The following is a 15,317-nucleotide window of genomic DNA, read 5'->3' as shown; positions in this document are numbered from 1 at the left end:
TTGTTGGTTCTGATTTTAGAAGTTTCTTTTTCTTTATAAAGTTTGGTTTATCATTGTGTGAGCGTCAACATGGTGTGCGTCGACAAAAGTTTGGCCTGTCAGAGGGCAGACAGAGAGTGACAGAGGGAAAAAAGAACTATGGAGCACATGTGGAGACAAGTGACGTCAACTAAGCTGGCAGCAGTGGTGCTGCCTTGTCACAGCTACCAGTCTAGTTGCTCGGAAAGCGGCGGCTCCTCACCACTTCCCGCCATCCAAAACACCCATTGCCCGGCATTTCAGTGTAGAACAGAGTGTGAAGCGAGTGCGGGGCTGAATAGGCTCAAGTGAGGATAGAATGGGAATGACGACAAAGAAATGCTGGTATTGGTGATCAATGAAAGAAGCAACAGGCAGCGAGTGCCGCTGCTAAAGCGAACAAACATGACCATGACCACGTAGCTGGTTGGAATACAAACACGGTTGGTACAGTGGGCAAGGCATATTGGAGAAACACCGTGTTTTGGCCTTCTGAAGCTGAACCAAAGCTTGTGCTTGGAGCTGACCCCCAAGCTCGTGAGGGAGAGGGACCAAAAGCTCACACATTCAAGGTTCCACCAATGAATCTTTCATTAATTTATGTTTGCTTTCAGGAATGTCCAAGCGACTGCTATTCTGCACAAAACGTTCATCTGCAGAGAACCACTACTGAGCTTTTTTTTTTTTTTTTTTTTCATTTGCATTATCCCCTTCTTTTAAGTATGTCTACGGAACGTATTTGTTGAAAAGTTATGCGTGCTTAAAAATCACGGTGTATCTGTGTCTTTCCCCCTCACCAGGTGCTCAACCTTTTCCTTGCCTTGCTGCTGTCCTCGTTTGGGGCGTCCAATCTGTCCCAAGCGAATCCAGACAGCGGCGACACTAAAAAACTACAAGAAGCCATCGAGCGGTTCCATCGGGCAAGTCGGTGGATCAAGTCCAACTCTATGAAACTTTTCAAGGTACATCTGGCCATTGATCACTGTTCGAACGGTGCTAATAATCACACGCTACTGAGATACTAACTAATAAATAAGTGTGACAAAAAAACATATCTTGTCTCAGTTTTAACGTGCTGTGTTCCAAGTGCTATTGCATTTTTGTACCACACCCACTGTTCTGCTCTGCATCGTCTCAATGCTGTTTGTATTGTCAACAACATTTCGAACTCAAACAGTCTATCACATAAGTATGCTAGGAGAGAAGTGTCTTGCCTCCACCGCAGCATGCCATTAGTGTCACCTAATTCATGCGCTGCTCTGCCTCTGATCTCAACGTCGTGTTTCCCCTCTGCTTTTTTTCTCTTTCACGTCTTTCTGCTGCTCACCACAAAATGACAATCTAGACAACTATTGCAATTTCATGACTCCTCATGTGAGAGAAGGCACGTGAGGCTGGCATAAGACTCATTGTACCACTTGTGCTGCCACCGCAGAGCTTCCGTCGGAAACCACGCAACCAGATCGGGGACCAGACAACAGACATTCGTGGTAGCGGCGCAGGCGAAGAGTTGGAGATCGACCCGGGCGTCGCAAGAGAAGTTGTTCTCCTCGACGGCCGAGTGCCGATGCGAGATAAAAAGCCCCAACACAACAACGACCTCGAGGTTGTCGTTGGGGACGGCCTCGATATCGCCATTCAGGGTGAGCTTACATTTTGTAATACAGTTGAACCTCGTTATAAGAGACATGGATGTAAGAGACAAATGGGTATAAGAGACACTATTCACCCACATGGTTGGCTGCCCTATCTTTCCCATTACATTGACCTCTTTTATAACAGACATCGTATGTGTAGAAAATTGGTTGTAAGGGACAAGTCATTCTTGAACTTTAATCGATAATCCCGCTTGTAACAGACATTTTAACTTCAGATGCAGTGCCACCAGTCACTAATTACAGTTGCTTCCATTCTAGAAACACAGGTGGACGACAGACGCCTGCTGTCGTTATTTATTATAACTTCAGCAAATACAAAGTGGTTCAGTCAGCTGTGAAATGACGATGAAAAGCCCTGCCAATAGAAATGCAACTTACAGAAGTGATTGAAGCTCACTGCCATCCATTGGATGGAGCGCGATCGCACATGCGGGCTCTCCCACTCGCGTAGTTCCCAATCAAGAAGCATCGCAGGTGTTGGGTCCTGCAAGCGTAACGAATAGCCTGAGCACATAGCTGAAGAAGCTGTGCTCTCTGACTATTCATCAGGCTTGTGAACTCAACATCTACGATTCATCTTCCACAAACAAGGAAAGGAAAAGAAGCTTGTAGAATCGGTTGTAAAAAACAGTGTAAATACAGTCATGAAGCAAACAACGATTCAGAACTGTTTCATAAATTTTCGGGGCCAAACATAAATTAGAATGAATCTTTTGAAACATGCTGTAGCGTTCTTTTGAGCTTATTTTAGTCATACGATGCCAACATTGAACTAGGATCTGATTAGTAAGTGAAAACATGGTTCCCTGCTTATAAGAGACATCTCATATAAGAGACAGAAGCGGCTCCCCGGTACGTGTCTTTTATAAAGGGGTTCAACTGTAAAAGAGTGAAAGGACACAGTAATGGCAACATGGAGATATTTTGACGCATCTGAAGTTTATTAAGGTAAGGAAAGCCTTACATGTCTAATGCGAAGGTGCCCTAGCTTGAATGCCCTCGAAGAAGTTGGGCTGAAAGTTGACCCCACACAAGAGGCCTGGCAGCATGAAGGAAGCATACCATATGGGGAGTCGTCAATCAGTGGTGGACACCAGACGCCGGCTGTGGTTTGCCCGCAGGTACCCTCCTCTTAAAAGAGCCATGAAGAGAAAACACAAGTTTGGTTCATTCAAAAGATTGCCTCGTTAGAATCATACTGACACCACTTTTAACGCAAACTTCGCTCAAATAAGCTACATAATTAGGTAAAAAGGGAATGGCCATGCGACCCACTAGCTAATTTCCCGCAACAGAACCTATGATGTCATAGCAGACAGCTCTGCGATTGGCGGAGGGTGGCAAAAGCAAGTGCAAATTAGGCAGAGCTTATAAGCTTGCTGAACGAGCTATTTGTGCTGAAATTTAGGGCACATTCTTTTTAAAGCCCTAAGAATGGTGGGACAAACAGTGGAAGTTACGAAAGCACACGTGAACATAGAAGTACCGATGCGTACTGCTGTTGGTACTGCGCGCACTATGCTTGGTTTAGATGCACAGGACGGCGGGGCTTTGGGGTTGTTTCAGACGACACTGGCCAATTGACGCAAGCGACGATGTCTTACGTAACCATATTTGTCGAGCGAGCACCATGTTTCACGAAACGATTGTCTCCATGAACAAAACAAGCCATGTACAAATACGTTCACAAACAAACCAAAGGAAGAAAACGGCTTGCCGAGGTGTGGTGGCGCCATCTAGGTTGACTAACGGTAAACAAGGCCCTGTGATGTCATTGCAGACCACGAAAACGCACGATTTAGTGGGAAAATCAAAATTTTAACTTAGAATAATTAATTTCTCAGTGAATAAAGCATCGTTTGCATTCGGACAAGCGCTGGGGGCACTATAACACACACGAAATCTTTCAAATAACACAAACTTGTGTTTTGTCTTCATGGCTCCTTTAAAGGACTGCTGGAATGACAGTTTTGCCGGTATATTCCTGTTAGGGCGCGCCCACATCCCTGTTTTGACCTCGGCTGCCCTTAAGAGGCCTGGCAATGTGTACAGTCCTCAAAAGTGTTAACAATAACGAAGAAGCGGGTGCCAGCCTATGCACGGAGCGGCAGATTACGATAGCCACCGGCGCATCTTCGGCGCCTGATAATGGGTGCTTCCGATGCAGGCTTTCTGTTCTTGGCAGCTCCTGCGCATGCGCATAACATCGCTGATTATCCTGGGCGCTATAGCAAGCTGCCACTCTAGGCATACGCTGACACCTCGTTTTTTGTTGTTGTTAATACTTTTGATGACTGTAGACATCAAGGCTTTTACCTTCCACTTGTCCTCAGCCTCAGTGAGCTCATTTTCTGCGGTACAAGTATACATGCCGAAATCAAATGAACTAACTTGCATAGAGAAAGATCAACCGCACAAACCGGTGCACTGTAACAACTAAAGCAGAATGTAGTACAATTAAAAAAGTAATGTTCTTTTGCTAGAGGTATAAACTTTGTGGTAATTGCGTAAATGTATCCCTTGTGGTGAACAAATTGTAAAAAGGCTGTCGCTTGTTTTCATTGTTTTTCACCAGGTGATGGCAAGGCCGTTAAAATGAAATTGAAAAACAACTCTAAGCCTGTGATGAATTCTGTTTGGGTGGGACCCATGATCGAGCCTCAGAACAAGCAGCTAGAGAAAGACAACAAGGAAAAGGTAGGTCTAATCCCGCTAGACGCGTGTTCTTCCTGCACCTGGTATGCCCATTCCCGCCACTGCCATTTCGGCCATTGCCCTTGCAGGAGAAAGAGGCGCAGGGCAATAAAGTGTACCCGCAGAAGGACGAGGATACCCTCAGCGAAAAGTCAGCGTCCAGCCCCAAGGAGAAGAGCCTCCTTGTGAACAAGCCGTCCAAAGACCTTAGCAACAGCTCCCTGTACCTGGGGAACAACCTGGAGGAGGAGAAGAAGGACGCCAGCAAAGAGGACCTCGGCAGCAAGGAAGGTGCGTGCGCTTTCCGCCTCTCTTCACTCATCGTGCGTTCTCTCTTTATCTCTTTGAATGCTTCCAGTAGCACTAATTCCTCACCGCCTCCAACATTGAGTGATCAACTTCACTGCCAAATAGGTGGTGAAGCTGATCACTTAACATTACTAACACCGAAAGCTCAGATAAAAACCTTCGGCTCACGTCTGCAACACAACATTCTGTCACAGTCTTATGTAACATGTAACTACCATGTGCACATAACTAGGGTGTATACAGCATCAAGTTTAAATCCTAAATCTCTGTTCTGAGAGCCCTGATGTTCGGTGGAATGCTGATAGTAGGCCCCCCAGTCTTACGACGACCCGCTTATTATGATGGATCACCGTGTTCCCAATGCACTAAGAACCCCGATCATACAACGCTCAGGTGCACGTGGTCCACTCCACTCGGTGGACGCTGGCAGGGACCAATCAGCATTTTCCCCATTTTTTACACGACCACGCCACCTCATGCCGACCTCTCAGCCCCCATTTGATGCCACTTGATATGCAAAGGTCCGCAGGGGGCCAGACCACTTGCTGAACAGACGCAAGCAAGCAGACGGGTGCTGGCGGGCGGGAGTTAACCTTCGACGACCCCACGCAGCAGCAGAACACCAACGCGCCAACCGCAAGAAGTCAAAGTCCTCGTGAATTTGAAGACCGTGAATTTGAAGCACCCATTGAGCCAACGGACATGAAAACACATACGACGCAACCCTGCAACACCCGCATTCCTCGCCTGCGCAGTCCAAGTTTCTTCCTTACACCACACTCTCTCTGCCCTCTCTCTACTTATCAGCATCTTTCAAAGCCACGTTGTCTCTCTGTTCCTTTCTTTCCCGCCTTTTTTCCATCGCCGCTTCGTTAGGGTTTAGCCTCGTACTGTCATTCATGTCGCTTGGCCTTGGCAGTTTCACACTCCCGCCTTTTCCCCCTCTGAGCTGCGTTGCTTCCCGGCTTCTCACGTCGACCTTCTCGCATGCGCAAAACGCGGGTCTGGTAGGCTAGCGCTGGACGGCATAGGGGTGGTGTGGCACGCAGCGCATGGCTGGCGGACTAGCACAGACGCCATGGAGGGGAGGGGGGCACAAAATAGGCATTTCTTGTTTTTAGAAACTTGAAATTTTAGCTAAGGCTTCGCAAATTACGCAATAACACGCTAAATGTTATTATGTATGTAGTAGTTTGATTAAGTTCTTAGCCCTCCTGTCACGTGAGAGCGTCTACTAGGCTGGCATTTACCCATACTCCGATCATACACCGCTTTCACGCGGTCCCTTGAAAGTCATATTATCGGGGTTCCACTGTATAAATAGATATCATATTGTCTCTGCACCCCTTGTTTGCAATTTCTGTAAAGGAATAGCCTGCACTAGTATATTTACGTGACAGGCAGAAAGGGTTACAGGTAAAAAAAGGAACGTGTGATGGTGCAGACACCAGTCGCTTGCAGAAGCTCAGGTGCTGTTCATTTCCTTCGCTCTGAGCAGTACTACTATTCATGAAGCATCCAGTCTAGAAGCGCATCTACAAACATTGCAATCTCACCGCCCATTACGCAGGTGAGGAGCCCCCCACCGACGAGCCAGTCAACCCGGACACAGAAGACGTGGACACGGACAAACTGGAGACGGCCACGTCGGACGTCATCATCCCGGAGCTGCCTGCCGACTGCTTTCCTGACTGCTGCTACACGCGCTTTGCCGCCGCGTGCTGCTACGATGAGAACAAGCTCTACTGGCAACGTTACAAGATCATCCGCACCAAGGTGTTCGCGCTCGTCGAGCACAAGTACTTCGAAACCATCGTCGTGGTTCTCATCCTCACCAGCAGTCTCGCGCTGGTGAGACAACTCTCCTCCCGTTTCAGTAAAGGCTGCTCGCAATAACTGCAACTTCGGACACGTGTTGTATCAAACGAAGTGTAATGTGCTCAGACATTACTTTTGGTTTACCAGCGTGTTCTTCATTATGCGATAGCAGTTGCTCACACGTGCACTGCATTGTGACTCCACAGGCACTCGAAGACGTCAATCTCAAAGACCGGCCGCTGCTCAAAGCAGTGCTCACATACATGGACAAGACCTTCACGGTGATCTTTTTCTTCGAGATGCTTCTCAAATGGACAGCCTTCGGCTTCAAAAAATACTTCACAAATGCCTGGTGCTGGCTGGACTTTGTCATCGTGCTCGTAAGTGGTCGTGGCATTGATACTGTGAGCTTCTTTGGCCATTCTTTACAACGGGCATTGAGCCTTTCTATCTATATGCAGATTAGCATAGTGTTATTGTTCGATTTTGCCAAAAAAATTTTACAGCTCAAGGTCATTCTACCTGAGCCCAACTTTCAATTTGAACACTGCCCACCTGGCCTTCCTTTCTTTACAACCTAATCCAAATTTTTCTTCTCTTTCAATCATATATAAACTATATTGCCAATGCTACTTGCTTCTTTTCACTAAGTGCACTGCTAACTTTTCCGTATTGCCAAACAGTCATTAACATGTAACCAAAATAGCATAACAAATGAAAGGGGCAGGAAGAAATGGTGCAGCAAATGACACCAATGTGAACAGAGGGCACAGTACAAAAAAACACCCCTTGAAGTAGTCATAAATTGTGAAAGTGCACAACCAACCAGTGCTTAAGGGCTCATAATTGGAAGTGGCATAAAAAACAATACAAACGACAGAAAAAAAGTGAGCGGGCACCCTAATAGCTCTTGTCTTGTCAAGCAGTTTATATAGTCATAAGCGTTCGAAACTCATGAACTGCTGGCGCTTGTCATACATCTCCCTGTTGCTTTGCGCAAAGAAAACTGCAAGTACATTTAAGGCAAAGTATACATAATTAACTGGCAGCGCCCGTGTTCATTTAGTTAGGAACGCCCGTTGGGTTGGTTTTTACGATAGTAAGTGAAAAAAAGTGGCAGTGCGACGCCGGCACGTGTGGGAGGAAAAGCAAGCACAAACAGAACAGAACTCCCGCTGGCGCAGTTTCAGGCAGGGGGCGCGCGAGCACTGCGAAGGCGGGAAATTTGAATTGCATTGGGTGGTAGCAGTGAGCGGGTAATGGCGGTACAGCCCATTATGGTGAAATCACTGCTCTGCACTTCTGACAGCTTTCACGTTGGGTGGCTTGGCTTTAATTTTTTTGCGACATACCTAGGCTGACGTTTAAAAATATAGTACTTTGAAACAGGTTGCTGACTTTGCCCCTAGAAGCAAACTTTCACAAATGGTGTGGCAAAAGAGGGTCAAACAAAGAGGGTCAAAGAGGGTCAAACAATGTATGTACCACATAATTGGCTCAAGACCGGAGAATGTGCTCTTTGTTATCTTGTGCCTTTATGTCCGCAGTGTCAACTGACAGCCAGCCAAGCGTTTCATTTTAATTAAATGCAAAGCCTTTTGCACTTTGTGTTCTCTAACCAAGTTCTTTGTAAATTTACATATGGTTTATGCTGCATGAAAGCAAGAAATTGTTTAGCATTTCACAGCTTCTTCACAGTTTGTGGGTTTTGTTAGTTTTTAAACTCTCAGATATACATAGCTTAGCATTGGTGTAGTGACCAAGTGTGTTTAGTGTGCTTATAAAACTTTTGCAGGAGGTTCTTTTAAATGACATCATTTCTATAAAAGCTAAAACCAGCTGCTGTGACTACTTAAAATTTTTCAACAACAACTTATGCCTGACTTGACAATGCCGCATATAATTTTCACATGTGAGAGAGCAAAACACAAGGAATTTCAATACTGTGCTTTAGTTGTTTTTTTTATTATTATTTGCAGGTTCAGTGCACACTTAGGTGCATAGAATAAACACGTCATGCATGCTTCACATGGTATTTGGTGAGCTAGCTTTATTAAAGATGGTATGAACAATACTATCAAAACTGAAAAGTTGCCACACTAAGCCACTGTTTTCAGATATGCGCATTGAAAATGGCCGAGGTTTTCCTTTTCATTTACACCCAAAATAAAAGCACGGGCACGCAGGTGTAATCTTTCGAGCAGCCTGTATGCCAGCTTGTCTGAGAATCCTCTCTGTTTTGCTCTCTGTGCAGCGCGAGTGTTGTGCTTTGCGTGCAGTGTCCGTGCCTTGTTGTTGTTCCCCCTTTCTCTCTCTCTGCCCCCGAAGCCCCCTGTTGAGCCCCGCTTTCCCCGCCCCCGCTCCTTTCCCCCACCGAGTCAAACCAGCCTGCATCCGTCCCAGGTGTCCTTCTTTAACATGGCCGTAGCCATGATGGGCTACGGACGCATCCCCGCCTTTAAAACCATGCGCACCCTACGAGCGCTCAGACCTCTGAGGGCGATGTCCCGCCTGGAGGGAATGCGCGTAAGTAGACGCCACACACCACCCGGCCTAGAGGCACGCACCAAACACATGCGTACAACTCATCTCTCTCTCCCCCCCTCTCCGCGTCTGCCGTGGCAGCCGTTGTGAGGGCACACGTCACAACCCGTGCACACATGCACTCACGCCGGGCTTGCCGAGGCTGCCGGACGGTAGAACTCGGCGGCATTGCCTTCTTGTACTGCACCCTGTTGTTAAGCTAACCAAACCAGAGTGGGCGATCCAGCCACCTTTATAAGGTTGATTGGTGAGAAAGCTCAGCATTCTTTTACTCTGTGTGACTCTGTTATCTAGTTAGGATCGACTAAACAAGCATCGTGCGGGGTGTTGTGTAAAAAAAAATGGTGCTTTGAGTGCAGAGTCCCTTTAGCTCGCACAAACTTTCACAACAATGGCTAGTGGTTGAAAACGGCAGTTCACCTTTCCTGTCTTGCAACATCCACCCACTGAAAAGGTTCTACTTTAATCACCGGGAAAAAGTGGTACATTTGAAACCCAAGTCAGCGGAAGGTAACGTCAATCTGCAGAATGCTTGAAAGCTGGATCAGGCAGCCACATGTCTGAATTTTTGTGCCAACAAACCTTCTAACCTGAATGCCCAGCCAAAACATCGCAAAGGAAGGAGCTTGCATCGAGGTTTGTCGAATCTTCCAAGTGAAAATAATCTTGAGCTCTGAAGCAGTCCTTGGCAAGCACAGTGTGAAGGCGGGGCGCACTGGGTCATTTCACGCGCAAAGACTAGTTGCGCACGCAGCGAGCACATCATACGCCGCGCACGCGCTCCCGCGTCTGTGTCGTGTCTGCTGTCCGTCTGTGGTGCTGTCCTAGTCTGGTGTGAGGCATGCGCCAAGAATGGCTTGTGCAAGCAGCTGTTCTCGCCAGCCATCCCCGGTACAAAAGCAGAAGAGCTCTTTTACGTAGGCCACTCCACAAAGAAGTGATCAAACGATGCAATGAATCGATCAATCAATCAGTGATGAAGCAATGCAATGGGTTTGCGAGAAGATGCTGAAGATGTGTGTAATTGATCGCAGCCTAATTAAGCTGAATCCACTAATTGCTCTTTTTTTTTCTTTGCTTCAAAACAGACATTTTTGTTACAAGGAAGCTTTCACGCTTAGTAGTCATACAGGTGACTATTTTACTCTTTTGGAACTGCAGATCTACTCCATGTCTTAATAACATAGAGCAACAAAATAAACTTTAAAAATTTTGCCTTTTATGCTGAAGGAACCGTTTAGCCACAAGTTTTGTCAATTTCTGGAGCATCTTTTTCAGACATAAATCACAGTACTGTCATCTTTCAACAAAACGGAAATGCTAGCGTAATTCTACGGATGGCAATGATCCCTGCTCGACCATTTCGAATCCTTTGCATGTGATGTAAAGTGGGGTTCATTGGTTCACCTCGAAGGAAAAACAATGCCACAACCAAAATATCGACTTGCTGAGCGATTTCTCGGGGTTTTCTCGACCTGAGGCTCAAAGGCATGTATTTTCAACTACTATAAGGCAGCATTTTCAAACACCGTGGTTTGCCACCATGTGGAGAACAAAAATGACCCTAAATTGTTGCCTTTATCACTATAAAAAACGTATGTTAGGAGGTGGTCACAGACATCAAAATATATATATAGCGCCTGTCTCGTCTACTCTGTTCTTCGTCTATGTGTTTTTGTTGCGCTTCAAATCATGGCATCTATTCACCAACTAGCCCAGCAAGAAGTTCTCAGTTATATAGGAACTCTCACATGGGCTTAAACGTCTAAGGCTAGTGAACGGAGGATGTTTTTCTTGTTGTTTTGTTATACTAATTTTCCACTAAACCAGCTGACATTACACATGGAGAAATTTTATACACGCAGACTCATTATTAACTGACAAGATACCAACCATCACAAATCTAGGCTTTGATCATTCCCCACGTGGTAAGATCTGCAAGGTCTTCCAGAATTAGGGCTACTTATCACGCAAAAAAATAGAACAAAGTCTCATGTCACAAAAACTAGGGGGATGTTGGCGAGAACATGCAGATACGCATCTGTCTTGTGTGTATGTTGTCCTTGGTCTCTAGTGTGCCTGGACGAGACAAGGAACAAGGGACACTTGGACAAACAAACGCCACTATCCAAAGAGCCATGGTCTGCGACTGCTTTCAGCTCCACAATAAAGCAAGGGGCAGCATATTATCAAACGTCTGTTTTTTTTCACTGTGAAGGGTAGCCAGATCAAGGAGCTGTCTACAGCCACAGTCTGTCCTGTTTTTCCTTCACAGCCAGTCATTTGTACAATTACGACGAAATCCTTCTCGCGAAAATAAACAGTGAGGCAGACAGTCACTAGTGAAAAGGGGATGCGTTCAGTTCATAATGTACTAACATTAGACACCTCCAGTGCGATTTATACTTTTCCTGTCGGGCGGAAATGTTACTTCAGCAAGACAATTTCCAGAATACCCACGTATAAAAAAGTCAGAGGCGTACACAATCGTAATGCCGTAAAACGTGTCTCTTTTACCGCGTCCTAACAAGGCTGCCTTCAAGCAGCTCATAACTTGCGACACCCCAGAACTACATCCAACAAAATGTTTAATAAACTTGCAAATATTATTACAGTTTATTTATCCCGCAAACTTGCTATGAAGAACATTTGACGTAATAGCAGCGGGGAGTATGTCGACCAAATTACCACGTGAGGTGAGGCGTGCGAGCATTCCGACATTTTTGGCCACATCGAGTACCTAGACCGTGTGTACAGGCGCATGCACCGCCCTCCGTCCCCTTGCCGTTCCCTACAAAGGCCGAAATCCAGGCGATTCCCTCGTCCGCCCTTCCCCTTCCCCCCTGTTCCGAATGTTGTCCCCCAGGTAAGTGAGCCCTCCCCACGCCCACCGCGAAACAGCGAGCGCTCAACCCCCTCTTTCCCCGAGGTGCTTGCATGCACCCAAAGCGGCCTGTTCTTCTCGCCAGGTGTCAGTGGTCAATCTAATAGCGTCAGCGCTGGGGGCGGGCCGCATTCAAGCCTTCAAGACGATGCGGACGCTCCGGGCCCTTCGACCACTCCGGGCTTTGTCCCGGTTCCAGGGCATGCGGGTGAGTATGGCAGCACCGTGTGGGCTTGGTGTGCTCGGTGGTCGTCTCACCGTGTGTTGTTCGTGCGTCTGTGTGTGGTCGTGTGCTCGTGTGCACCTGCGTAACTTGGCGGCATACGGCTCGTCTCTGCATTACACCACTGAAATGCTGCGCCAAGAGCATTTTTTTTTTTTTTTCGCACAGATCTTGAGACTCCAATTCGAGAAGAGCTAGTAATAAAGCAATATTTTCTTTGTCACTAGTCCTATGACAGAAGAAGACTCAACGTATGGATGGTTGCTCACGATAGAGTAGTATTTTGTTTGTTTTCGGCACGCTCCCTTAGCTTCTGGAGTTGCATTCATTACTCGAGGGGGAATCTGCAATCTGGGGGCACTGAACAGGCATGCTCCGAATGTTGTTTCAAGGGGAGAGGCCCACTAGATGCGTCAAATATAATTCTCGTGAAGAATTGAAGCTATGTTTTAGTTTAAGACAAGGTTGTTAATCAGTTTTAACCTATGTTTCCCTTATAATTTGCCCATGAGCTTTGAAAATGATTGGCAAAACTGCAGCTTGTAAAAATTATGGAGTATTGCATGCTACTTTCGTGAGAAATATCTGCATAACATCCAGGAAGTGAAATTCAATCAAGCTTTCTCTGTTAGTGTAAGGCAAAAAAAATGTGATTATCCCTGGGTACTTTCAGGCCAAACAGAGTCAAACGAAATTTCTGAAACTGTTGTGTGCCTAATGATCACAGTAGGAGGAGCAACTACCAGACAACACTGAATTTGTGACGCAATTAGCGTGCATATGGGGATCAGAAGATTCCCCTGGCTTTTTAATACATAGTGCTCTTGACGAAACGTTTCACAGGTGCAATCTGGTGGTGGCGTCATTGTAAAATACCTTCTACATCTTTATCATGCAACTGATAATATTTCGTATAGCTGTTCCTATGTCGATTGTGTTAACTTAAATTAGCCGAGGAATTGAGCAGTATCAACCTAACGTGTCAACAGGGCACAACTTGTGGTAATCTGCCTAAATTATTTTCAAAGCAGTGGCACGAGGTAGTTTGGGCGATGCCAACCAAAGAACGCTGCTGGTGCACGCCATTTTCTGCCGGTATGCAACAGGCAAAAAGCATGTAAAGCCATTAAATGTGCGCATTTACATTTTACCTTTGCCTCATCAGTAAACAGAAGCCAGAGTCCCTAATTTCATCTGTAAAAAAAACCACAAGCAGGACGTGTCAGCAGGACCAGCTGACTATTCCTTTCTTTATGTGATCAAGTACTAGGACATAAATGGAATAATAGAACTTGCCCTTGGGGAAAGAAAGGCTTGCAAGTGGCTTTTATGTGCTTATTGTGATTGGCAGATGCCCATACACTGCTTAGTGGGCTTTCTTACGTGTTCTGAGCTTCTGGCTGTTTGCTACAAGCTTTGTGTTCTTGGGAACTACAACGCTGCTGGTTTTGTGAGCTGCTGTAATGCTTCGCTAGGCGTAATTGCCATTATTGAAGTCTTGGGCGAATCCGTCAATTATCTGCGTTTACATCTGCTGTGAGCGCAAAACGATCTTACTGAGGTCTATAACACCACCAGTTCGTGCTGCGTCGAATGGCGATGCGAAGTAGAGTGCACGTTAGAAAACTTGCAAAAACTAGATTGTGTCTGCAACTGACGCACATTTAGTGGTCGTCTGCAATGCATCCGCACCTACTACTGAGTACTGTACCACTAAGGCTTTTCTGATGAGAACACTTTTTTTCTGTGTTTTTGTCTTCCATGCCAAGCACAGCGCTGTTGAGAATGCCCCCCTTTAGTGCGTGCGCGTTTGTCTGCTTTGTACCATGTACCAGCAAAATAATTATGGCTGCGGCAAATGGCGCAAGCAAGCGTGCTCTACTCATATTCGTGCCTGCTAAGCTTGACAAAACACCAGCGCCTAAAATGTCCTCCGTAATTAGCAACACAATCACTGACTTAACACCACACCTGACACTGACTGACACACACCACGATACGCACGCACTGCCCGGTCCGCTCGTCAGAAATTAGTTACGTACCTCGTTTTTTTACCAGCCCTGGCGAGGCCGAATTTCTGTCAAGCTGACTGCGGAACATTCAGGGCCCCACACAACACGACGCGAGTGAAGCATGCAGTGGAATGCACAGCCCGTTTTTGTTCTCTGCAATGCTGCATGCACTCGCATGCCTGCCTGTACCGCACGTAGGCCACACCTGATAGGTCCACTTGCCCTCCAGGTAAGTATGTGTCGTTCGTAAATCTATCTTTCGGGCCAGTCACTTTGACCTGCTAATTATGCGCCACTGTCGCTGTTCAGCCTAAGGTGAGCGACTCAGCAAGTATTGCCGTCGCATGTTTGTTCTTCATGTTCTATGTCCCCCATCACCATCGTGCGGCGAGCCGTCAAACTCAAGCACGGGCCACTTTCAAACCACACTCAGAAACGCGAAAATGCTTTTCCATAAAGAACCAATCAGTACGACGTCGCCTTGACGTACTACAAACTACCAGGCCCTGTGCTTTACGCTTTGATGACTCGCATTGAAGGCAAACCACCACAACATCACTCACAAGTTCTATTTTTGGCTCTTAAATGACTGTTGCATCTGTTCTTTTACTGCCTCTCATTCTGTACTTATCTGACTTTTCTTTTTACTTTTTGTATGAAATGTGCTTATGGACCCCCTTTCGTGGGCTTGTTGCTTCATATGACTGGTAGAGTAGAATTTTCGCGCACTATTGCACAGCTTTTTTTCTGCGTACGTAATTCTTGCTGCATGAAAACTTCCAAGGACTCATGACAAAATTAGTTGTATGAAAGCCTTGAAATTTCTTTCCAAAAAGCTTTCCCCTGGAAGGTACTACGGATTGCTTGTATGGTTTTCATTGAATCAAGTGTATCTCTCTCTTTTTTTTCCCCCCTTTTTTTTCTTGCACATGAAAGCATGGTGCATTCCATGCACGCCTTCTCAATGAAACATCTGGGTCATCAACTACAGATTCAACCCCCGCACTAATGATCATTGGGAAAAAAATCACACTATATATTTAGTACGTAAAGATCTTGTGCAATGGTAATAAAATTTCTCTGATGCAGGCTTAAACATCTTTATTCACAATTCTTTTGACTTCATACAGAGGGCAATTTTTCTTTGCCCTGTTTTA

General features: G+C 46.1%; 1 protein-coding gene across 11 annotated transcripts in view; it reads left to right on the top strand.

The window, feature by feature from the left end:
* Positions 1 to 15,317, top strand: part of Para (sodium voltage-gated channel paralytic) — a 376,926-nt gene that overhangs the window by 344,206 nt on the left and 17,403 nt on the right. For 8 of the 11 annotated variants that reach the window (XM_077699538.1, XM_077699534.1, XM_077699537.1 and 5 more), the window contains 7 exons: positions 819 to 980; positions 1,454 to 1,661; positions 4,252 to 4,373; positions 4,460 to 4,661; positions 6,250 to 6,530; positions 6,704 to 6,877; positions 12,011 to 12,133. In XM_077699538.1, coding sequence (XP_077555664.1) covers positions 819 to 980; positions 1,454 to 1,661; positions 4,252 to 4,373; positions 4,460 to 4,661; positions 6,250 to 6,530; positions 6,704 to 6,877; positions 12,011 to 12,133 — 1,272 coding nt within the window. Of the gene's footprint in view, positions 1 to 818; positions 981 to 1,453; positions 1,662 to 4,251; positions 4,374 to 4,459; positions 4,662 to 6,249; positions 6,531 to 6,703; positions 6,878 to 8,900; positions 9,024 to 12,010; positions 12,134 to 15,317 lie in introns of all 11 variants that reach the window. The other 3 variants (XM_077699542.1, XM_077699543.1, XM_077699533.1) reach the window with 1 other exon arrangement.

This window comes from Haemaphysalis longicornis, unplaced genomic scaffold (genome assembly GCF_048455015.1).
Source record: "Haemaphysalis longicornis isolate Haplotype H1 unplaced genomic scaffold, Haemaphysalis longicornis Haplotype H1 scaffold_2, whole genome shotgun sequence".
NCBI classification, from domain to species: Eukaryota; Metazoa; Arthropoda; class Arachnida; order Ixodida; family Ixodidae; genus Haemaphysalis; species Haemaphysalis longicornis.
This window is presented reverse-complemented; position numbering and strand designations above follow the sequence as displayed.